The 26,094-nt window shown below is 41.9% G+C and overlaps 1 protein-coding gene across 2 annotated transcripts; it reads right to left on the minus strand.

Annotated features, from left to right (window-relative positions):
* Positions 1-276: 276 nt before the first annotated feature.
* Positions 277-23,860, minus strand: LOC106603720 (14-3-3 protein epsilon). Of its 2 annotated transcripts, none has more exons than XM_014197749.2 (6): positions 23,595-23,860; positions 8,730-8,929; positions 8,367-8,473; positions 7,586-7,792; positions 6,104-6,240; positions 277-1,477 (listed from the first exon to the last, which is right to left on the minus strand). In XM_014197749.2, exons 1-6 carry the CDS (start codon positions 23,656-23,658, stop codon positions 1,425-1,427), a joined length of 768 nt encoding a protein of 255 aa, XP_014053224.1. In that variant the 5' UTR covers positions 23,659-23,860; the 3' UTR covers positions 277-1,424. The 2 variants fall into 2 exon arrangements, with proteins under 2 accessions (XP_014053224.1, XP_045573234.1); XM_045717278.1 differs by lacking the exon at positions 277-1,477 and adding an exon at positions 5,692-5,725.
* Between the last annotated feature and the right edge of the window lie 2,234 nt (positions 23,861-26,094).

Raw genomic sequence — 26,094 nt, forward strand, 5'->3', positions numbered from 1 at the left:
ATGGCTTCCCAAAAGTGTGTATTCTTCTGTTGCTTTTCCCTGTTTTCTTGATCCAACCTACACACTCCAATGGAAAATGATCCACATAATCAAAACAGTTTACGCTCTGTTACTGTCGGAGGGTAAGACACTTACTTCCTGATCAGTTCACTGAATGAGCATCTTACCCTTAGATGACAGTAACAACAGAAGGTAAACAGTCAAAGGTAAAACTTATCGGTCTCTGGCTAAAGACAGTACAGCGAATTTGAATCGAAAAATGACACCACAGGTGCATTTTAATGTAAGTTTCTTTTTTTATTTGAAGTTTAAATGTTAATTTCCATGCTGTGTTTCAGTAAGAAGACAGACGGTGTGTGTGGGTCCAGTCAGAATATCCAGTAGTACAAATCAGATTCAAGCTACACATACTGAACAGAAGAGAGAAAATAAGGGGGCAGGACAGAGGGAGAAAGAGAACATTCTGGAACAGAGGGGCAATACAAGATAACATAAGCAGGTTTCTTTTTTTTTTTAAACAAAGTTTTTTTACGGTGCCAATGCAAACCTGCTTTACCTTACATAAGAGAGATGGATAAACTTCGTGCTCCTTGTTTCTTTTTTGTTTTTTTAACACTGCTACAAGCCATCGTCTCTATACGTCAGCAACCAGTACAAAAGCAGCGCTACAGACTGCACAACAATGCGTGGTCCAAGCCTCGAACCTGAGTGGTGATCGCAAAGAAAGAGATGCTCGGGGGAAGTTCTGCTATCGTCATTGATAAGAGTCTGGCAATGAGAGAGGAGAAACACAACGGGCACTTCGTTCCTTCTAAAAAGCTTTATGTCCCTTTTAAAAACAGTCAAAAGCCGCCACCATCCCTAATTTGCGACCAAAGGCTTAGACGATTAGAGTAAAGTAGCACGAAGACATCAATCAGTTCTAGAAAAAGAGTTACAGCAAACTTTTGTGTTTTAAAAATCAAGTCAGCGAGCGCGTGAACGTTGACGACCTCAGGCAAGCACACTTGGCAACTGATGACACAGCAAAAATGAAAACAAAAAATGTGAAGATAAATGACGTGACCCTTACATGGCCAGGCTTGCAACAGGAGTTATATATATATATTAAAAAAAGGAAAAAGGTAACACCCAGGAACAGCTTGAAGCTTTAGCTTTTATATTTTCTTGTGTTTAAATGCAGAAGTTATTATTTCCAATGAAATGGGCGATTTTTATCTTTATTTTTTTATAAAAGGAAAACCAGAAGAACTGACAGACGGATAGAGTGATAGTGAACAAGAAAAGGGGTAAAAGAGCGAGTTGGCATCAGCGTAAAAGCCGAGTTTGGGAGCTCTCACTGACACCATAGTTGGAACTGGGGCTAGCAGGCGGAGAGGGGAGGGGTAGGGAGGGAGGGGTGTCTCGTATTGGCCGTGAAGGTCTCACTGGGTCTCATCCTCCACATCTTGCAGCGCTTCTTTATTCTGTTCTTCACCTGAAGAGAGAGAGGCACATGTATTCCATTTAATTGTATATTTTTATTCTTCATCATTCAAAGCCAGTGTCATTTTCACCACAAACATAAATGGACAAAAGAAAGTCCAGAGCCCACCCACTGTTACCATGGCAACAGGGAGGTGAGGTTTAAAGTGATATGGTCTTCAGGGGAGGAGTGATTAGTAAAGAAAGGTGGTGATGGGTGAGTGAGATGGGCTGAGGAAGGGAAAGGGGGATACCTAGTCAGTTGTACAACTGAATGAGTCTTCCGCATTTCATCAGAGGTGCGGGGGGGGGGCTGCCATAATCGACATCCACGTCTTCGGCACCTGGGGAACAGTGGGTTAACTGCCTTGCTCAGGGGCAGAATGACAGATTTTTACCTTGTCAGCTCAGGGATTCGATCCAGCAACCTTTTGGTTACTAGTCCAACGCTCTAAGATCACCAGAGTCAAAGACTCCAAGATGAAGGTCCCCTAGGTATAGATCTAGGATCTGCTTTCCCTCACCAATCATAACCTTAAAGGGATAGTGCTTTGTTCTACTTACCCAAACATACCATTTTGTCTCTGCGTGCAATGTGAAGGAAGTTAGCTGTAGTTTCGATAGCCAATGCTAGAGCCATGAGCGTTACAATTATAAAATTGCCGTTTGGTGGTCAGTCTATGCCAGCAAAATGTGTGATATGAATGCCTTCTGGGTCAATGGGAGAGATAACATACCGATACTACTTTCGCTACAAAGGCGTTGGAAAACACACCCACGAGTCATGTTGCACAAAAAGGTCCATTCAAAACACATTGGTGGTTGGCAGGAGAATGTACATAGTGGCATCAGAAAAGTATCCATGCCCGATGACTTATTGCTCATTTTGTTGTGTTACATCCTGAATTTTAAAAGTAATACATTAAGATTGTGTCACTGATCTACACAAAATAACCCATAATGTCAGTGGTATTTGTTCGTAGAAATTACAACTTCAAAGCTGAAATCTCTTGAGTCAATAAGTTTTCAACCCCTTTGTAATAGCAAGCCTAAATAAGTTCAGGAGTAAATGTGCTTAACATAAGTTAAAGGGAGTCATTTGTGTTCAATCATTGTGTTAACATGAATTTTGATTGACTACCCCACCTCTGTATCCCACATATACAATTATCTGTTAGGTCCCTCAATCGACTAGTGAATTTCAAGCACAGATTCATCCACCAAGACCAGGGAGGTTTTTCCAATGCCTCTCAAAGAGCACCGATTCGTAGATGTGTAAAAAAAATATATATAAAGCAGACACCGAATATCCCTTTGAGCATGGTGAAGTTATTAATTAGGCTTTGGATGGTTTATCAATACACCCAGTCACAACAAAGATACAGGCATCCTTCCTAACTCAGTTGCCGGAGAGGAAGGAAACCGCTTAGGGATTTCACGAGCCCAATTATGATTTTAAAACAGTTTAATGGCTGTGATTGGAGATCATGGATCGACATTGTAGTTACTCCACAATACTAACAAATGACAGAGTGAAAAGGAAGCCTGTACAGAATGTATTATTTTTTTTTTTTTAAATCAAAAACATGCATCCTGTTTGCAATAAGGCACTAAAGTAATACTGCAAATGATGTGGCAAAGAATTTACCTTTTTGTCCTGAATACAAAGCATTAGGTTTGGGGTAAATCCAACTGAACACGTCACTGAGTGCCACTCTTCATATTTTCAAGCAAGGCAGTAGCTGCATCATGTTATGGGTATGCTTGTCATCGGCAAGGACTAGTGACTTCAGGATAAAAATAAATGGAATACAGCCATAAGCACATGCAAATTCTTAGAGGAAAACCTGGTTCAGTCTGCCTTCCAACAGATACTAGGAGACAAATGCACCTTTCAGCAGGACAATAACCTAAAACAAGGTCATATCTACACTGGAGCTGCTTTAGAAGATGACAATGTTCCTGAGTGGCCTAGCTACAATTTTTACTTAAATATATATACTGCTCAAAAAAAATTATAAAGGGAACACTTAAACAACACAATGTAACTCCAAGTGAATCACACTTCTGTGAAATCAAACTGTCCACTTAGGAAGCAACACTGATTGACAATACATTTCACATGCTGTTGTGCAAATGGAATAGACAACAGGTGGAAATTATAGGCAATAAGCAAGACACCCCCAATAAAGGAGTGGTTCTGCAGGTGGGGACCACAGACCACTTCTCAGTTCCTATGCTTCCTGGCTGATGTTTTGGTCACTTTTGAATGCTGGCGGTGCTTTCACTCTAGTGGTAGCATGAGACAGTCTACAACCCACACAAGTGGCTCAGGTAGTGCAGCTCATCCAGGATGGCACATCAATGTGAGTTGTGGCAAGAAGGTTTGCTGTGTCTGTCAGCGTAGTGTCCAGAGCATGGTGGCGCTACCAGGACACAGGCCAGTACATCAGGAGACGTGGAGGAGGCCATAGGAGGGCAACAACCCAGCAGCAGGGCCGCTACCTCCGCCTTTGTGCAAGGAGGAGCACTGCCAGAGCCCTGCAAAATGACCTCCAGCAGGCCACAAATGTGCATGTGTCTGCTCAAACGGTCAGAAACAGACTCCATGATGGTGGTATGAGGGCCCGACGTCCACAGGTGGGGGTTGTGCTTACAGCCCAACACCGTGCAGGACGTTTGGCATGTGCCAGAGAACACCAAGATTGGCAAATTCGCCACTGGCGCCCTGTGCTCTTCACAGATGAAAGCAGGTTCACACTGAGCACGTGACAGACGTGACAGAGTCTGGAGACGCCGTGGAGAACATTCTGCTGCCTGCAACATCCTCCAGCATGACCGGTTTGGCGGTGGGTCAGTCATGGTGTGGGGTGGCATTTCTTTGGGGGGGGCCGCACAGCCCTCCATGTGCTCCTTGTGAGACCATATGCTGGTGCGGTTGGCCCTGGGTTCCTCCTAATGCAAGACAATGCTAGACCTCATGTGGCTGGAGTGTGTCAGCAGTTCCTGCAAGAGGAAGGCATTGATGCTATGGACTGGCCTGTCCGTTCCCCAGACCTGAATCCAATTGAGCACATCTGGGACATCATGTCTCGCTCCATCCACCAACGCTACGTTGCACCACAGACTGTCCAGGAGTTGGTGGATGCTTTAGTCCAGGTCTGGGAGGAGATCCCTCAGGAGACCATCCACCACCTCATCAGGAGCATGCCCAGGCGTTGTAGGGAGGACATACAGCCACGTGGAGGCCACACACACTACTGAGCCTAATTTTGACTTGTTTTAAGGATATTACATCAAAGTTGGATCAGCCTGTAGTGTGGTTTTCCACTTTAATTTTGAGTGTGACTCCAAATCCAGACCTCCATAAATTGGATTTCCATAGATTATTTTTGTGTGATTTTGTTGTCAGCACATTCAACTATGTAAAGAAAAAAGTATTTAATAAGATTATTTCTTTCATTCAGATCTAGGATGTGTTGTTTAAGTGCTCCCTTTATTTTTTTGAGCAGTGTATTTAATACATTTTGAATTCAGGCTGTAACAACAGGGAATGAATACATTCTGAAGGCACTAGTGCTAGTGTACAAACCAGTATCAACACAAATATCTTTATTTTTCACACTGCAAAATGTCAAAAGCCTCAGTAAAGATTTGATCGCTAGCAAATGCCTTTCGGGCCACCTAGGCTGGTTGCTTAGGAAGGTTTCCATAGAGATGGCACAGCCATCTACTTGATAAAGAATTAAAGCAGCGAGTCTAACAAAGGTTCAGAATCTACGAAGATCAAAAATAGAAACTATAATAAGGTGCCTAATTAGTGCCTACGAGATGCTACATGCAGTAGGTGTGGACGACAGCAGTGTTGATGTGCATCAACTGCATGTTTGCAGCTTTACGAGTGAAACAGGGTCCCAAGGATTCGGTGTGATTACTGAGTGTATCATGTTCAGCCATAATAATAAGTGGAATACCTTAACTCTAGCCCAAAACCAGACAGACAGTGTGGGTAAAAAGTGTGTTGCAGTGAGTAAGACAGTGACACTAACCACACAGCACTCAACTGTTTCGCATTCCACAACATTTTACTACAGTGTGAATTAATTAACCCAGCGCTGGAAGATGCAGAGGAAAAAGTGTTAGTGAAGGGCAGCAAGTCTGATTGACAAAGCAAGAGGGATGCCCAAGACAGGAGAAAGATGACTTACAAAATACAGTTCTATCGAGGGAATGGAGTGGGGGGGGCGTTGTCCTTAAGAATCTACACAGTGGAAGATGGAGACATGAGAGAGAGCCTTGAACATGAGTACATCTCAGACAGAGGGATAAAGACAGTAAAAGAGAAGAGGTGAAACAGAAAGATAGAGAAAGAGGGAAAAAGAAATAGAAAGAAAGAGCTGGAGAAAGATATAGGGAGCGCTGCTGAGGTTAGAGAAAGACCACTGTGCTGAGGGGAGAAGATAAAGGGTGGGTGAGATCAACTCTCCAACCGTAAGAGCACACAGTACCGGCCCAGCAGTGTGTGCTGTCAATAGGTGGAAAACATCCATCCTCCACGTGACCACAGACGCTGGAGTGTGTTTAGTCCTTGAACTGTATTGTTCTACATATAATAGGTGAAGAAGCATGGAACGCTCACCGTCTCCCTGCATATCTGAAGTCCATAGTGTCAGGTTGTCGCGTAGCAACTGCATGATGAGTGTGGAGTCCTTGTAGCTCTCCTCGCTCAGCGTGTCCAGTTCTGCAATGGCATCGTCAAACGCCGCCTTCGCCAACCTGAGGGCAACAGCGTGGGCAGAGAGGGAGGGTCAAAGGTTGGATTTTACAGTGTGTCCAAGTCACATCAACAATTTGCTGAACATTAGTCAACATGTCTTGGTATGGAGCATACAATAACATGTCTTGATAAATTAAAAAAATATATTATATTGTATTACTAGCCAGGACATCAGGTGACTTCAATGTACTGTATAGGAGAGACTATTGCATGCCCAGTCTGAAATTAGGCATGGACGGCATACCGTTTATACCATATATCAGGGTATTTGGAAAAAGCCACGGGATGGTTTTTCAAAACTGTTGAAACTATTTCTTTGAACTTTTTCCAATAAATTGTTATATCTGTAGATACTTTTAAGTTAATACCCGCAGTCAACTTGTACAATACGTTAGGACACAAAGCAGACTGCGGCTTTATGTCACCGTTCACTTTATAAAGCTTACCCTAGCTCCCCAGAACAGGAGCCAGTCACGTGTTTGTTTGTAAATAGCACAACGGGAGAAAGGAAGCTGGTGAGCCCATAGCGTTATATATGCATCGGCGAGTCTGTGTGCAGCGCACGAGGTGATGAAGTTACACTTGTATGCAATTCACTACTAAGTGTTTGCCATCGGAAGTCAAAGAGCTCTGGATGAGCTCTGTACAGCTGACATTTTTCCCCCGGTGCTTCCAACTAGCATTTAATTATTCTCCCATCTGCTCCGTGTACACATGCTTCTCTTCCTTCAAAGGATGCATCCCACTTTTTTCATTTGCACAATCTCTCATGTTCACTTTCGCTTGTAAAATGTCCACACTCACCAAAAAGGACATTCGGTAGCTACTAGCTATGCTTGTATAACTTTGAGCTGGATTTGCCCGTCTTTGCAATAAGTTTATGTTCGGTTTTGCTGTGATTTCGCTATTTGTTTGTGCTAATTTTGTTCGCATTCTGGTAATAGAAGCCCCATGGCATTTTGTTGTATTTTTAACACCCCCTTGTGTGCTATGCCGGTGATACAATAAATCCCAGGATGAGAGAAGGACGGTATGACGATATAAAAATGTGGATACCGCCCAAGCCTAGTAGACATGATGCAGCACTAGATAAGGATGTCCCAAAACCTAATGAAATCAGAACTCAATCTGATTCTTTGAAAATGTTACTAAAAGAATAACACCTGGTACTGGAGAAAAACACTAAGGCATTGCAATTTTTTTTTTTTTAAATCAAGCCTCCTGCTTGTGCACTATTACACACTCACAATCGCTTTCTATTTCAAACATCTTGCAATGGAGCTTAGATGAGGGAGATGGGAGAGTGGGGAGCGAACAGTGGGGAGAGAAGACGAGGGGGCCCACCTGCATGCGCGGTCGGGGGAATTGAGGATTTCATAATAAAATACGGAGAAGTTGAGCGCCAGTCCCAAGCGGATGGGGTGTGTCGGTGGGAGTTCGATCATGGCGATGTCGCTTGCAGCTTTGTACGCAACCAAGCTGTTCTCTGCCGCCTCCTTTCGGTCGTTGCCCGTGGCAAACTCTGCCAGGTACCTGTGGTAGTCTCCCTTCCTGAGGAAAGAAGGGAGAATGAGACCACTTATTTCAACCTCACAAAACAATCAATCAATCCATGGTCTGCATATGTTAACATATGAATATTCTTCACAGACAAGCATGGCTTGTGGGTTGAGAAAACGCTGCATAATTCTATGAATGAACTCTATGTAGAAAAAGGGAGCTACTCTATGTACAAAAAGGGAGCTAATGCTCTTACTGTCATGCAGCCCATGAAACTGTATGTGGACACTTAAGCCTACTCCTTGACCAGGACAAGACTTGCTAGAGAGACTAGCCCAGCTTCTAAATATTCCACATTTACCCTGAAGTATGCTCTTCCGCACTTCCCCATTTGGATTTAAAAGGATTGGTGTGCTTACACCAATTGTGTGCCTTTAAATTCATGTGGGGTAGTGCACAAGTGCACAGTTCAGGGCAAAGGGTGAAGCATTGAGAAGCAGATGTTTTCACACACAGAGCGCGAGAGAGTAGAGACTTTTCTCATGTTACTAGCACAGTCAGGGCAAAGATATTAGCTGATGTGCGCTAAATCGTTTTTCAAAAGCTCTCCCATCCGCAGACGTACATTTTGTAGTAGAAAACCTTCGATTCTCCAGTGTTTGCTGCTGGAATGAGGTGCTTGTCCAGTACATCCAGAATGTCATTACAGATTGATTTCAGCTCAGTCTCCACCTGCAGAGCAGACAAAACACACAACACCTGTAGGCAACAAACTCAAGGAGAACAGACAAAAAACAAACTCAACTTTAAAGTCTATTTTTTAAACATAACCCTTGAACGACCTCTGTAAAAATTAAACAAAATAAAGAGTATAAACCTCTACTTTGAAAGGAGCCACACACCATCCCTATCTAACCAACATTTCAACATCAAGCCGCCCTTATCAGGGTTCTCCTCTACTACCACCGTCCACGTTCCCGTGGCTCACCGTTTGCCTGTATTCCCGGATCATCTTCAGTTTGTCTTCACCTCCTTTGTTCTCCTCCTTCTGTTCAAGGCTGCTGATTATCCTCCAGGATGCTCTTCTGGCTCCGATCACATTCTTGTACGCCACCGACAGCAGGTTCCGCTCCTCCACCGTCAGCTCCACGTCCATGCCCGCCACGTTCTTCATGGACTCCACCATTTCTGACAGAGAGAGAAAAGACTGAACCTAAACCATCAAACACCCTGCCTTCAATAAGTTACCAACAATTTGTTCTGTTCTGAATTTTGTCTGTTTTTTGCTGACAGCAATCACACAAGAACATAGAAAATCTGGAAAATGTGGATTTTGGCTAGATCAATTTCTATTATGTATGAATGGAGGAAATGTTCAGAAAGCAGGAATTCCTGATTAATAAAGACAAATTACATCCCTGACAGAGAACAACATGTAGGGTTGGGTGGTATCCAGATTTTCATATCGTCATTCTCTCATTCCCGGATTTATGGTATTACCGGCTTAGTACACAAGGGGGCACCATACAATGCAAAAAAGCCCATTGGACATTAATTACCAGAATGCTAACAAAATTTGCACATTTCCATGGAGGCTGCTAGCTAAATATGTTAAAGAGCGATTTTTTTTTTTTTTTTAAATGCAAAAATAGCCAATGCAGCTCAACATTATGTATAGGTAGGAGCTACTGAATATCATTTTTGGTGAGTTTGGACATTCACAAGTGAATATAAATGAGACATTGTGGAAATGAATAAACGTTTGACACATGCTTGTCTGAAGGAAGAACTCTGGAGGAGCATGTGTACATGCATGGAGTCGCTAGGGCAATGCATCTGCCTGCTCTGCTCGAAGAAGAGGGGGGAGGCGTAGACGGGCCGAGAACAGAAGAGAAAAGAAAAGCAGATAACTCATGCAAAGGGCTTTAACTTCTCAAACATGGCAGAAAGCTAAACACAATATCATGCCCTTTCACCTTAATTCAACAACTTACTTAGATAACTAGCAAGTTAAACTTAGGGGTTGTAATAAAGCAGAATTCAACACTTTTCACACAGGAAAATATATAATATACATAAGAAATCTTGCTGCATTTTGTAAATGCAGATCTAAAAACGTTTCTTATTGCAATTTCTGCTTGGCCTCAGACTAATTTTGTTCTGCAGTTGCACTTCACTTGGATGAGAATTCACAAATGGGCATTCTAATAGCAGACAGAACACTGACTGATGTGTAGCTACTTCCCTCGGTTTAACCAGCCTACTTTTCTCCGGTAAAAAGCAATATTACCTTTATGTAAATTATTTCTTGATAAACAGAAATAGGATGGCCTTACATCATTTTTGAAAAAAAATACTAATTCTTGTGTGGCTGCCAGCCAAATAGCATTGCAATTCTGTTTTCATCTGATTAAAATGCATCACATTCTGCAGAAACGGGTTCATTAATGCATTTTCTGCAAAGGAAAACTTGCACGTCAATGATCACAATTGAGAGAAGAAAAAAAAAACATTTAAAAAAAAAAAACGCAACCCGTCAACACACAGCTGGACTCCCCTGCTCCCACTTTCTCCCGTTGTGCTATTTACAAAATAACACCTGACTGTCTCAACTGTTCTGAGGAACTACAGTATGCTTCAGAATGTAAAATGAAGAACGTGATCTGCTTAGTCGCTTAACGTATTGCACAAGTTGACTGCAGGTATTTACTTAAAGTAGCTACAAATATTAAATTGTATTGGAAAAACTTCAAATAAATAATTTCAAAAAGGTATTGACTGTATTGCAAAACCATCCCATGGCCATTTCAAAGTACCCCACTCAAGCCTACAGACATGTCATACAGAAAACACAGCATTTTACAACGTTTACAGAAACACTGATGGAAATGATAGGTGTTAAGGCTTTGTTGGTGCTTGTGAGATGTAATTTGCAAGTATTTTGGGCTGGACCAACCAAACTTCTCAGCGTAAGTAAAGACCGACTCCTTGAAACCAGGGCTGAAGTGGATCAACGTGGAACAGAGCTTTTGATCTGGGCCACTAACGGTTTCATAAGCCGTGTGTGAATGAGTCAGGACACTTGCTGCCTGATGAACAAACAGACTTGTGAATCAGTCTATGAATACGCAAATAGCCACTACCACTGTACAGTACTAGTCTATAAGGCTCACCACAAGCAGTTACACAGCCATTACCAAACCTAAAGCCTAAAAAGATGGGCTACACAGCAATTAAGATGGAAGATCTGACAAGAGCTACTAGTACGACTGATCCTTATCTTAGCCGAGTACTAGTCCTTGACATGGGTCTACCAAGAAGAATCCAAATCAAAAGGAGGAACAGGGGCCAACATCGAGCACTACGGTTTTCCATGCCAGTTATTTCAAACCTCATGCCACTGACCTTTAACACCGAGCTTGTTACCAGGCAACCCAAAGGTCAGGGTCTGCGCTGGTGTATTGGGGGGAGACAAAACAATGCTTGAGTTCTGATGTAAGCCAATTTCTTTGAGTGGTTGTAATTTGTATTTTAGTGGTCGCGCTTGTAAAATAGATTTTCATCTAGGAGAATAACCTTTAAGTATATAAAGGCTGAATGCAACTTCGATATACAAAACCTTAACATGCCACTGCTTTGAATTTAAGTACCATGACTACGGATGCAAATTTCAGTCAATTCTGTGGCCGACTAACCAACCCTCATTAACCGGTCAAACGGCAAAAAAAAAAATCTAAACAGTAAAATGACGTGACCAACAGAAAATACTATGCATGCAGATAAGGCCATTCTTCACTAAGAACTTAATGAAAACATGCAATAGCAAGCCTATCATCTTACAGTCAAAAGGCTATAGCCCATTATTGAACATGCAACTGCTGTAATGAAGCAGCTAAAAAAACTGTTCTGAACAGTGCACCTAAATGCGAGCCATTCCATGACAGATGAACAATGCTGTTTGAAACATAGAAAGAGGGGGAGTCTAATATAAACAACTAGGAAGGCTTGCTAATATGACCAGGATTGGGCATTTGGTTTCTGGACAATGAAGGAAGTTGATATGAACAAGAGAAATGCTGGTTGACTAAGTCTGTACAAAATAATTGCCTCCACAATTCTATGGTTGGATTTTGGCTAGGTTACTTTGAAGCAAGGCAAGACATTCTTCATTAGCTTAAGTAAAGTAAAACATTCAGGTTTCAAACAATTATACTGCCTGAAGCTCACATTGCAAAGTAGTGGGTGACATTCTGATAGCCTGTCTACCACTGACTATAGCCTACACCCTCAAATGGAAGGTGCGCTTTAATTACAAGTTGAGAAATGAAAATATTTTTTTAAATTGTGGCCATCACAATTGCATTGAGAAATTCTTTACTGCACAATGACAGTTTATAAAAGCATGTTTCATTCCAGTAGCTACTTTAACAGGTGACAAGCCATTCCGCACCTCAAAACTAGGCTCTGTATACTGTGCAGGCGTGATAAGATACATGACTAAGGAAAATACATCCAGCAATTTAATTCCACTAAATTATGCAAATTAACCTATAGATCAATAAGCATGACCAGTTAAATGTATTTTCGGTGGCTAACCATTAACATCCCTAGGAGTAAACCAAAATGGAAAAGTTTGCCAAAGATATTTAATTACATAAGTATTCATCCCCTTTGCTATGAGACTCGAAAATGAGTTCAGGTGCATCCTGTTTCCATTGATCATTCTTGAGATGTCTATACAACTTGATTGGAGTCCACCTGTGGTAAATTCAATTGATTGGACATGATTTGTAAAGGCACATACACCTGTCTATATAAAGTCCCACAGTTGACAGTGTAGGTCAGAGCAAAAACCAAGCCATGAGGTCGAAGGAATTGTCCGTAGAGCTCTGAGACAGGATTATGTCGAGGCACAAATCTGGGGAAGGGTACCAAACATTTCTGCAGCATTGAAGGGCCTCAAGAACACAAAGGCCTTCATCATTCTTAAATGTATCACGTTTGGAACCACCAAGACTCTTCCTAGAGCTGGCCACCCGGCCAAACTGAGCAATTGGGGGAGAAGGGCCTTCGTCAGGGAGGTGACCAAGAACCCGATGGTCACTCTGACAGAGCTCCACAGTTCCTCTGTGGAGATGGGAGAACCTTCCAGAAGGACAACCATCTCTGCAGCAATCCACCAATCAGGCCTTTATGGTAGAGTGGCCAGACAGAAGGCACATGACAGCCTGCTTGGAGTTTGCCAAAAGGAACCTAGAGGGCTCTCAGACCATGTAAAACAAGATTCTCTGGTCTGATGAAACCAAGATTTAACTCTTTGGCCTGAAAGCCAAGCGTCACATCTGGAGGAAACCTGGCACCATACCTACGGTGAAGCATAGTGGTGGCAGCATCATGCTGTGGGGATGTTTTTTCAGTGGCAGGGAGACTAGTCAGGATCGAGGGAAAGATGAACGGAGCAAAGTACTGAGAGATACTTGATGAAAACCTGCTCCAGAGCGCTCAGGACCTCCGACTGGGGGGGCGAAGGTTCACCTTCCAACAAGACAATGACCCTATGCACACAGCCAAGACAACACAGGAGTGGCTTTGGGCCAAGCTTCTGAATGCCCTAGAGTGGCCCTGCCAGAGCCCTGACTTGAACATCTTTGGAGAGACCTGAAAATAGCTGTGCAGCGATGCTCCCCATCCAACCTGACAGAGCTTGAGGATCTGCAGAGAAGAATGGGAGAAACTCCCCAAATACTGGTGGCAAGCTTCACACCCAAGATAACTTGAGGCTGTAAACGCTGCCAAAGGTGCTTCAACAAAGTACTGAGTAAAGGGTCTGAATACTTGCGTAAAACGTGATCCGTTTATTTTTTGTCACTATGGGGTATTGTGTGTAGATCGATGAGGGAAAAAAACGACTTAATTTTTAGAATAAGGCTGAAACCTAATTTTTTGGGGGAAAAGTCAAGGACTCTGAAAACTTTCAAAAGGCACTGTATGTAAAACATCACAGCACAGTTGAAAAATAGGGCTCACGTTCTATCATAGTTATGACTAAAAACATGTATAAGTACCATCTTGAAGCAATGTATATCAAAATAAGAAATTACTTTATTCTTGCTATGTAACTGCAAAACCAAAAAAAATAAGTGCCAAGTACGTAAAATGTGTGTAGTAGAATATAGATGTAACAAAAGAAAAAGCTGTAAAAACAAATGTTTATTTTTGCCCCCCAAAATAAAAAAATAAATGGGTTATCCAAGTCCACAACAACGCTTAAACCAAATCAGGAGACCACTTGAGATCTGGGGGAAATGTTGGGTGTAGTTACGCTTTAACATAGTCTGAGTACCAGTCTATAGCCAACATTCCACATGAAATGGCTACCCAGACTATTTACATTTGCCCCCCCCCTTTACACCGCTGCTACTCCGTTATCATCTATGCATAGTCACTTTAATAACTCTACCTACATGTACATATTACCTCGACTAACCGGTAGCCCCCTGTTTATAGTCTCGCTATTGTCATTTTACTGCTCTTTAATTACTTGTTACTTTCATTCATATTTTTTTTTAACTGCATTGTTGGTTAGGGGCTCATAAGTAAGCATTTCACTAAGGTCTGCACCTGTTGTATTCGGCGCATGTGACGAATAATATTTTATTTGTCATTGCCGAAAGGCCAGTCTTTGGCAATCTCAATGTTCAATATGCGCTGGATTTGCGGCGGAGTTGTTCATTGGTTGTTGGAAATAAAAATTTTCATGAAAACACGTGGAGTCTTGGGAAATTGTTTTTGACTTTGTTATAAATTCAAATTCTAAACATTTAGCTAGACATGTTGTATTTTGAGGCCTAAAATCAAAACTAATACATTTGGAGGTTGGAATTGCAGTATGTAATTTAGTTGTAAACTTAAAAAAAAAAAAAAAAAAACTTGCTTAACTGGATACCGACATGTTCTGTGAAGAAAATTATAATGCAAATAATGTAACTGTGATTGGAGGATAGCTGTGAGGGTGATTAAACCATGATCTTCGAATATAAACATTCTATAACAGAAAGGCGAGTCTCTTCAGCATATGACATGGAGTAGAATAGCTAAAGATTCGATGCTCGACTACCAGTGCCCGGGAAGAGCAGCGGTACTACGGTATCTCTGCAGAGAAAGAACACTTGAGCCGTGATTTCGATGAGTGGGGCTAGAGCCGTGCTCAGACAGTGACCAGTCTCTGGATTGACAGAATTTAAAAAAGGCAGGACAGGGAAATGAAATAAAACAAGACTTCAGGATATACAGTGCTTTCAGAAAGTATTCATACCCATTGTTGCGTTACAGCGTGAATTCAAAAATTGATTACATGTATTTTTTCTCACCCATCTACATACAGTACTCCATAATGACAAAGTGAAAACATGTTTTTAGAAATGTTTACCAATTTATTGAAAATAAAATACAGAAATCTAATTTATATAAGTATTCACATTCTTGAAAGCTTTACTTTGTAAAAGCACCTTTGGCAGCAATTACAGCTGTGAGTCTTTCTGGGTAAATCCAAGAGCTTTCCACACCTGGATTGTGCAACATTTGCCCATTTTTATTTTCAACATTCTTCAAGCTGTCAAATTGGTTGTTGATCGTTGCTAGACAACCATTTTCAAGTCTTGCCATAGATTTTCAAGAAGATTTAAGTGAAAACTAACTTGACCACTTAGAAACATTCATTGTCTTCTTGGTAAGCAACTGCAGTATAGATTTGGCCTTGTGTTTTAGGTTGTAGTCCTGCTTAAAGATGAATTAATATCCCAGTCTGGTGGAAAGCAGACAAAGTTTTCCTCTAGGATTTTGCCTGTGCATAGCTCCATTCCGTTTCTTTTTTTATCCTGAAAAACTCCCCAGTCCTTAACGATTACAAGCACACCCAGGATGCAGCCATAACTATTCTTGAAAATATGGAGAGTGGTACTCAGTAATATGTTGTATTTGCCCCAAATTTAAACGCTTTGTATTCAGGGCAAAAATGTAATTGTTTGGCCACATTTTTTGCAGTATTACTTTAGTGCCTTGTTGCAAACAGGATGCACATTTTAGAATATTTGTATTATGTACAGGCTTCCTTTTCACTCTGTCAATTAGGTTAGTATTGTGGAGTAACTACAATGTTGTTGATTCATCATCAGTTCTATCACAGACATTAAACTATGTAAACTTTTTAAAGTAACCATTGGCCTCGCGCAGAGCTGTTTCCTTCCTCTCCGGCAACGGAGTTAGGAAGGACGCCTACATCTTTGTAGTGACTGGGTGTATTGATACACCATTGCACGTGTGGGGTACAGAAATAAGGTAGACAAAATCAAGTTAAATACTATTATTGCAAACAGAGTGAGTCCATGCAACTTGTGACTTGTTTTGAAAATGTTTACTCCAGAACTTTAGGCTTGGTTGAATACTTGACTCAATAAATGTCAGCTTTTCATTTAATTAATTTGTAAAAGTTTTGAAAAATATAATTCCACTTTGACATTATGGAGTACCAGTGACAAAATCTCAACGTAATCCATTTTAAATTCAGGATGTAACACAAAATGTGGAGAAGTCAAGGGGTGTGAATACTTTCTGAAGGCACTAGATTGTAGAAATGTCATCTGTGTGGGGGACCATGGCGCTCAGGACTCACAACAGCTGGCCTTCCATGCATGTGTGGAAGCATCACGTCTAACTAGTGCTCAGCTACTCTGCTGCCCTGATAAGCATGGCTTGACGTATTCAAATTCATTTTAATGAGCACCACAAGAACACTTGATGAGTCTATAATTTGTTTTTACATTGTTAACAGTTCCCTCTAAACCCCATTAATCAAGGAAAGAGGAATACTACTCCATCTCTGGGGGGGAACAGGCGTGACAGAGGTGGGTTGGGGGCAGAGGAGTTACCGCCACCATTACAACACCACATTGGAATTCGTTCAGGTCTGTTGAGTGGCCAGGACCGCTGAGCCCAGCCTCAGTGTATAAGTGCACTTCGTCAAAGAGGCAGCGGCAAGGAGGGGAGGGAGTAAAAAGTAAATGAGCAGTCTCTGCAAAGATCCCCACTAAGCAGAGAGCCCCTGTCTGAGCCATTTGCACAAACATTGGGGCTGGATGACTCGCCTGAGCTGGAGAGAGAGGTTACGTAAGAGAGTGGCGCACTGGTGCCTCGTCTCCTCCCGTCCTTCAGCCCTTATGTCAGGGGGGCTGCATAGGCACATACCACCAGCTCCTACACCCCCACCCCTCTCTCTGGTCTGGCTCGACCCCAGTTGTACTATCCGCCTTCCACATTCCTCTGTGCCAAAGGGGGCTCCAGGAGGAATTGCCTGTTCCACAGCAGGCCTGCAGGAGGGGGGGGTCAGTCTGGCTCTGAGCCCCTACAGGGGATTGTCCCCTTTCAGGAGGCCTAACGACAGGAGGGGTGGGGTGGGTGGGGGTGTCGCCTCGCTCAACAGTGGCTAGAGCTGGTAGAGAACAGTATCCTGTTTCAGAACAGAGCAAAAGAGACCAGACTGCCTGTACCGCTGGTGAATCTTTGATAATAAAATCTAGAAAACTGAAATCAGGTGCTACTACAGGAACTAATGGTATGCCTTTGTATACAGTAGCATTCAGAAAGTATTCAGACACCTTGACTTTATCTACATTTTTTTACGTTACAGCCTTATTCTAAAATGGATTAAATAAATGTTTTTCCTCAATTGTGGGGAGAAAGGCCTTGGTCAGGGAGGTGAGGGAGGGACAGGGAGACTAGTCAGGATCAAGGGAAAGATAAACAGAGCAAAGTACAGAGAGCTCCGTGATGAAAACCTGCCCCAGAGAGCTCAGGACCTCAGACTGGGGCGAAGGTTCACCTTTCAACAGGACAACAACCCTACGCACACAGCCAAGACAACGCAGGAGTGGCTTCAAAGTCTCTGAAAGTCCTTGAGTGGCCCAGCCAGAACCCGGAGTTAAACCCAAACGAACATCTCTGGATAGACATGAAAATAGCTGCGCAGCAACGCTCCCCATCCAACCTGACAAGAGCTTGAGAAGATCTGCAGAGAAGAATGAGAGACCTCCCCAAATACAGGTGTGCCAAGCTTGTAGCATCATACCCAAGAAGACTTGAGGCTGTAAAAGGTGCTTCAACAAAGTACTGAGTAAAGGATCTGAATACTTATGTAAAATGTGAGTTTACATTTTTGTATACATTTGCAAACAAAAAAATGGCTTTGTCATTATGGGGTATTGTGTGTAGATTGGGGGGGGGGTCTATTTAATACATTTTATAATAAGGCTGTAACGTAACAAAATGTGGAAAAAGTCAAATGGTCTGAATACTTTCTGAATGCACTGTATAACCCAACGACACCAGTGGGAGAGGAGCGTGAACTAACTGTTACTGCTTCTACAGTGAATGCAGAGTAAATAGAAGCTTTCTAGCTAAATAAAGTGGACAATGACGGAAGCTGTGCAATAATGCTACGTTTTGATGTGAGTTGTCACCTGTCAGGGACAGGTCCAAATTAAGGGGCCACGGTTCCGGTCTGGAAGCATGCTTGACTGCACCTACAGTATTGCTTCGGTACTGCAGTTCAACTGCATCACGGCCGAGAAAGGTAATTCCCGTTGACAGCCCATAGAGAAGTCAAATTTTAAAATGCCTAACAAGACACTAGTCATTACCTTTGGGAGAAAAAAAACATGCATTAACTTATTCAAATTGTTGCCCAGGCCACTCACAGCCGAAGATATTAACATTTTATACTCATGCTCTGAGGTCATGACCCCAGCTAGCCAAGGGAAGTACCGATTGGCTTGATTAGCTCTCCACATGCTCTGACAGAGTTCCCGGAGCATGTTAGCGACATACTGCTGTCTTTCCAGTGCGCACTGAGTGCTTGAGTGCAGGCGGAGTAATCTCAGTAAGGAAGATGGCAGCAACTACGGAACTGCGTATGCAAATGTGATTAGATTACGTTGAAAACAAGGGTCGGCCATATTTGAGGCAGTCTCGTTCTTGTTATACCTCAGTGGTCCAAATTCACGTTTCGCTGCCCCCATTTAACTAGCTGAGAGTACCTGACGCTGTTCATTGAGTGTTGTTGCTAGCCAAATCCTTGGGACATCCCTACGCTAAACCATAACCTAACCTGAGCCTTAGCTTTCACTAGGGATGTTAACGGTTAACCATTAAATGGGTTAGCCGCCAAAAATACATTTGACCGGTCATGCTTTTCGGTCTATAGGTTAATTAGCATACTTTAGTGGAATTAAATTGGTAGGTGTATTTTCTTAGTCATGCATCTTATTTATCACACGCACAGCATACAGAGCCTAGCTTGAGGAGCGGAATATCCCATCACCTGTCAGAGAGTGCGAAAGTAGCTCCTCGCTGGAGTGAAAGTGCTTTTGTAAGCCCAGTCATTGCACAACAAACTCTAAATGCAATCGGGTGTTAAAAAGGAGCCATTTTAATTTCTCAACTCGTAATTAAAGCACGCCTCCCATTTGCCATTCGAGTGCGTAGGCTATAGTCAACGGTAGGCAGGCTATCAGCGCGTCACCTACCACTTTGCAATGTGAGCTTGAGGCAGTAATTGTCTGAAAGCTGAACCTTTTACTTTACTTCAAATAATGAGGCATGTCTTACCTTGCTTCAAAGTAGCCTTGCAAAAATCTAGCCATAGAAACAGAGGCAATTATTTTATAAAGACTTCCTGATGCCATTAACTAGCATTTCTCTCCTGTTCTGTTGGTTTTCATATCAACGTCTGTTGTCCAGAAGCAAAAAGGCACAACCCTTGTCCTATTAGCAACCCATCCTAGTTTGAGATTTTCATCTTTGTCACATATGGAACATTAACCAGTTAATGAGGGTCAGTTACTTGGCAGCAAAATTTACAGAAATGTGCATCCCTAACACTTACTGTAAGCATTTTACACTGAACAAAAATATAAACGCAGCATGTAAAGTGTTGGTCACGTTTCATGAGCTGAAATAAAATATCCCAGAATGTTCCTTAAGCACAAAACGCTTCTCAAATGTTGTACATCCCTGTTAGTGAGAATTTCTCCTTTGCCAAGATAATCCATGCGCCGGTCAGGTGCGTCATATCAAGAATCTGATTAACAGCATGATCATTACACAAGTTCACCTTGTGCTGGGGACAATAAAGGCCACTAAAAAAATGCAGTTGTCACCACACAATTTCACAGAAGTCTCAAGTTGAGGGAGCGTGCAATTGGCATGCTGACTGCAGGAATGTCCACCAGAGCTGTTGCCAGAGAACTAAATGATCATTTCTCTACCATAAGCCACCTCCAACGTCATTTTAAAGAATTTGACAATACATCCAACCGGCTTCACAACCGCAGACCATGTGTATGGCGTCGTGTGGGCAAGCAATGTGTGGATGTCAACCTTGTGAAGAGAGTGCCTTAGCCCATGGTGGCGGTGGGGTTATTGTATGGGGAGGCATAAGCTACGGACAATGAACATAGTTGCATTTTATCAGTGGCAATTTGAATGCACAGAGATACTCTGACGAGATCCTAAGGCCCACTGTCGTGCTATTGATCCGCTACAATCACCTCATGTTTCAGCATGAGAATGCACGGCCCCATGTCGCAAGGATCTGTATACAATTCCTGGAAGCTGACCATTTCCCAGTTCATCCATGGCCTGCATACTCACCAGACATGTCATCCATTGAGCATGTTTCGGATGTTCTGGATCGACATGCACAACAGCATGTTCCAGTTCCCACCAACTTCGCACAGCCATTGAAGAGGAGTGGGACAACATTCTACAATCAACAGCCTGATCAACTCATTGCAAAGGAGCTGTGCCACGCTGCATTAGGCAAATGGTGGTCACACCAGAGACTGTTTTTCTGATCAAAGGACCTACCTTTTTTCATTAAGGTATCTGTGACGAACGCATGTCTGTATTCACAGTCATGTGAAATCCATTGATTACGGCCAAATGAATTTATTTCAATTGACTGATTGCCTTATATGAACAGAATGTACTCAGTAAAATATTTGAAATTGTATGTTGCGTTTATATTTTTGATCAGTATAAATTTCACCTTCAATGAGGGTAGGGACATCCCAAGGATCCCGGACAGCAAGGACCATTCACTAAGGCAACACCTGCAGTGAGAGGCAGTGCTTTGCCAGTGGCAAATTTTGTGACTGTTTTTCCTTTCAAGTGACTACTACTAGGACTCAGTGGTTACAGCCCTACTATCAATGAAAACAGCTAAATACCAAATACAACATTGCAAAACTTCCGGGAACACTTGTGAAACAGACCAAGCCGGGATTTTAGAAGTCAATGAGAGAAGGGAAAATTCTTCCTTTGTTCTTCATTTTCGCAAAGTCTAAAGCCACAACCTAGATTTGAGCCAATGTACTAACTAGTTGAACATGTTATTACTCAAATCTCATGAAAGTGACAAACTGACATGTTTTCATTTTTGTCAACAAATTTATATTGAAGGAGTGCCTCTGATTTGAGGGCCTGCACATGCAGTTTGGTGCGATACGACCATTAGAAACACGTCGTCGGGTCTACACGAGTTTAGCTAGTCAACTTCGCCATAACATCGCCGACAAGTGTGCTCTAGGATTTCTATTGGAGAAGCAGTTTAAGCCTACCTTCATACTGTACTGTCTTTGCCAATACCTTGAAAATGTGTCCTATTTTGTTTTCCAGCTGGCTAGCATGAGGCTTCTGAGCTTAAACAATATATTTGTTGGAATCAGTGCAGTTTGTCCTCCTTTCCCTACAGTAACAGTTTTCCACATTTAAAAACATTTGTGGTGCTCCCAAATTGTATGTGGTGCTAACATTCATGTTTTTTCCTCAAAATTAAGAAATCTTTAGATGTGTGGTACCTTCACTGTTTATACCGATCTAAAACATAAATCTGCGAGAAAGAAGCAGTTAAATGCCAGAGAAAGACGCGACTGATGCACATGGGAATAATCTCTGGTTTGTCTCTGACATTCAGAAACTGAGCTATGACCTAAAGTTGAGGAGTCAAAGATATTAAGACGTGTGACTGTTGCCATCAATTGAACTAATCACTTTCTGTAAAAGAGAAGGTTTAATTAAATTGAAGGCTCAAATTATCATAAAACATTTGATAGCTGAATAACATTTGGGGAAATTGGGTCTAGACTTTATTTTCCTTATCCATTATTATTAGTATTATATAGCCTACCTAAAATATGTAATGAGTCTTGCTACACTATATAGAAATGCGCTTCAAAACACAGAGTCCCTCATACAAAATCAAGCTTTTGGTGTATTTAATATAGACTACCTAAAAAAAAAAAAATTTAAAAGGGGCGGAGTGGGCGTGACATTTTTCAAATGTGAAAAACGTGCCCTGCAGAACAAAGGTTGGGAGCCCCTGCATGGCAGAGATCCATATTACAGCAAACTATAACTATCCCTAGATTTGACTACAGCATTAACAGTGTTGCTCTATTGTAGAAGTATTTAAACCCCACTAAGGGCCAATGAATGACTAGTACAACAGTTCATTGATGTGGACACCATTGTAAGCCAGGAGCCAAGTAACTAACCCATGCTTGCCATGTCAAAGCCTGTAACATTGTAACCATCTTTGTCTGTTTGCACGTGTTATCCAACTTGCACTACTAATAAAAATAAACGACAAATGAGACATAACAGCTCATTTGCCAAGGTACTGACTGGCTTGGGATAATGTAATGAGCCAACATTAGCTATCCCTGTACCAACCACACCCACCCACTCGGCTTGCCAGGGACTGCGTTCTTTCCACGGTTAGGCTAATAATGTAGCTAGTTATAACATTATACAAAACTGACAGCTAATGTTTGCGTGTTGAGTTTAACGTTCGCTTGTTAGCTAAGTTAGCTAGCTAACTACATGGCTCTGACGTTAACTATCTAAATAGCGAAATAGCTCTGGTAGGTAGCTAATGTTAATTGGCTCTGGTTGATATGTTTAGCCAATCATGTCAAGGCAACAGTTAGCTAACTGGCGTCTATAATAGAAAACTAATAGCAAGACAGTTACAACGTGTACTAGCTACTGTAGATAGCCAACTACATGTGTTGCAGAAAACCCGAAACCCAACCCACAAAGCTCTGTCGTCGCAAATGGGTTTGACAGCCTGTGCGCGCACACACTCACGATATAAAGTTAGCTAGCGTCAAGACCAACTAACTAGCTAAATTGCCAAGCTGTAGTTTCTTATACTGTCACAATAACTAACCATTTAATCAAATCAGCTAATGATTTCAGCTAGCTAACAAATGACCTAAAGTTGTACAGTAGTTAGCTAACGTCTCATTAATGCATATTATAAAACAGTTAGCCGCCATTGTACCACAGTTAACGTTGCTGGCAGGCTATAGTTCCCTAGTTAGCAATATTAGCTACCATAGAATATCTAGTTAACGTTAGTTGTATATCCATTGAGGACCAACAACGACGTCGGAACTTCGGCACCACCAGCAGAAATAACCAACGGGTTTCAAAAAAGTAACTAGTTATAGCGTATACTGAATGACACATGCTAACGCTGAATGCCCAAAAACCCAGTCATGCACATGTTAAACATTATTGCTAACTAACATTATTCAGTCAAACAAAACCACTTCTCTAAACGTTAAATGACTAGTTCGGAAATCCTCTTCTCCGCCATTTTGTCTCTACTACGATCTCTCACTAACCATCTTTAACCCACCTCGAAGCCCCTCAGTTGGGGGGGGGGGGGCAGAGGGAACAAGCGAATGAGACTGAGGCATACTCCGCATTGACGGTTTATCTCAGCCCTTACCATCGTATCTCTCAGCTTGTTCGGCGAGTTTGGCCTGGTATACTAAATGCTCTCGATCTGCCATGGTGTTCTGGGTCAGACTGTCGATGATGTGCGGAGGGAGAGCCGATCGAACTTGTGTATGTCTGTCTCAGTCGGCGGTTCTTAGTGGAGCAACTGCAGCGTCCCCACTCTCTAGCTACCGGTAGCAGCAGCACTGGTGTAAAGATGGCGTCGGAACTCCATCCGGGAAACCAACGCAATCCATGACGCCACCGTGCCCCAATTTACATATCTTTATGACGTCTAACTGTAATCCAAAAATCTGTTGAAAGATAATGTGAAACACATATTACTATTAAAAATATGTTGTTATAATATAATCATTTCAGCATGATAGTAGTGTGTATAGTTCACACACCAGTCATTCACATGTTTGTATTCGGCTCTGGTTTAGACCTTTGACTAGTGATGGGGAAACGAAGCTTCCTGATGCGTTGAGTCTTTCCAGCCAATTGTGTTGAAAATAGGTTCATTACGTGAGGCTTTGGTCAACAGTGTACACTAGTGCCACCTCCTGGTGAAAAGAAATTAGAGCAGCCAATTTATTATAGACGATGTCCCACACACTGTAGCGAGTGCCTCTAAAAAGACAACATACTGACCCTTTTTTCCCCATCATCAGGAACACATCAGACTGATCTAAATTGCCAATTGGGTCATGGGGTGGAGGCATCACAAATACACCTCCAATTGACTCAAATGATGTCAATTAGCCTATCAGAAGCTTCTAAAGCCATGACATAATTTTCTGGAGTTTTCCAAGATGTTTAAAGCACAATCAACTTAGTGTAGGTAAACTTCTGACCCACTGGAATTGTGATACAGTGAATTGTAAGTGAAATAATCTGTCTGTAAACAGTTGTTGGAAAAATGTATTGTGTCATGCACAAAGTAGATGTCCTAACCGACTTGCCAAAACTATAGTTTGTTAAGAAGAAATTTGTAGATTGGTTGAAAAACAAGATTTAATGACTCCAACCCTAGTGTATGTAAACTTCAGCCTTCAACTGTATACAGTACCAGTCAATGGTTTTAAACAAATCAAAATATACTTATATTTAAGATTCTTCAAAGTAGCCACCCTTTGCCTTGATGACAGCTTTGCACACTCTTGGCATTATCTCTACCATCTTCACCTGAGATTCTTTTCCAAAAGTCTTTCGTTCAAATATTTTTTATTGAACACACAAGAATGGTGTATAGGTATAAAAGACAAGTATGCAATTCTTATCTAAACATAAAAGAGCAGACAGAAACAACAAGACCCAAAGTTCTAGGTACAAAACAAATATTACAAAACAAGACATACAGAACAAGGACAGGTAGAAAGAAAGAGGGTAGATGTCACCCCCCTTATTCCCCCCTATTCCTCTCCCGACTGCTCGGGTGGCGGGGCAAGCACATGCTGCCCAAAGGTAGATTAAAATATTACAATTGAGTGCGTTAAAATGTACAAATTCACAGCGCCGACTGGTCCAAGTAAGAGAGGAAAGGCTGCCAGATTTGATCAAATGTTGATAATTTATTGTTCAGAATATATCTAATTCTTTCTAAGTGTGCAGTGTTTGCCAATTCGCTGAGCCATAATTTGATAGAGGGAGCTTCCCTCCTTTTCCAAAACAGGAATATTTATTTTTTGCTGAAATGAGACTAAGACATGAGTTGTTTTGGGGGGGTTGGTTAATCCATTTAGGGAATCATGCACTCCCAGGATTATCAGAAGCAGGTCTGGGTCTATTGAAGTCTCCAGAACTTCAGAGAGGATCCTAAAAATTCCACACCAATAACCATACAAGCTAGAGCAAAGCAGTGGAGTAGTGTACCCTGCTCAGCCTGACATTTATCACACATAGGGGATGTATCAGGAAATATCCTATGCAGTTTAGTTTTGGAATAGTGTAATCTGTGTAATACCTTGAATTGTATGAGATGATGTCTGGAGTTAATGGAGCAGATGTGGATATACTGCAAGCTATCTTCCCAGTCTGCCACAGAAATGTCAGTCCCTAGTTCTTCCTCCCATTTTGCCTTAATGGCATCTGTAGAAGGTATGCTAACTGATTGAAAAGCGTCATATAGACGAGATATCAGTTTGAGGTGGAGCATATTTTTATGCATCCGTCAAACATGGAAGGTTTAGCATTCCCAAATGTTGGGAGGTGTTTTCTAACAGTGTCTAATTTGTAGGTATCTGAAAAAGTTACTTCTGGGAAGATAAGTTTCCCTCAGCAACTCAAAGGAGGCAAAGGTCCCTTCTATATATAGATCCCCTATGGTACTTATCCCTAGCTCAAAGGTGTTAAAGGTTAGAGGGGGCAAAGGAAGGATTCCTGGCAATAGGGAGCATGAATGATATTGGTCTAAGATCAAAGTGGACTTTAATTTGCTTCCAGATTCAGACTGTGCTATGTGTAATAGGATTGTTACGATAAAGTGACATCTCCAAATTGACAGGCAA

Source organism: Salmo salar, chromosome ssa04 (genome assembly GCF_905237065.1).
Source record: "Salmo salar chromosome ssa04, Ssal_v3.1, whole genome shotgun sequence".
Classification (NCBI taxonomy): domain Eukaryota; kingdom Metazoa; phylum Chordata; class Actinopteri; order Salmoniformes; family Salmonidae; genus Salmo; species Salmo salar.

Excerpts from the sequence above, each read along its gene's own strand:
- LOC106603720 (XM_014197749.2), bottom strand. The coding sequence starts at position 23,658 with ATGGCAGATCGAGAGCATTTAGTATACCAGGCCAAACTCGCCGAACAA. Across the intron at positions 8,474-8,729 it reads TCCGGGAATACAGGCAAACG|GTGGAGACTGAGCTGAAATC; the intron begins GTGAGCCACGGG and ends TCTGCTCTGCAG. Across the intron at positions 6,241-7,585 it reads TCCCCCGACCGCGCATGCAG|GTTGGCGAAGGCGGCGTTTG; the intron begins GTGGGCCCCCTC and ends TGTTGCCCTCAG.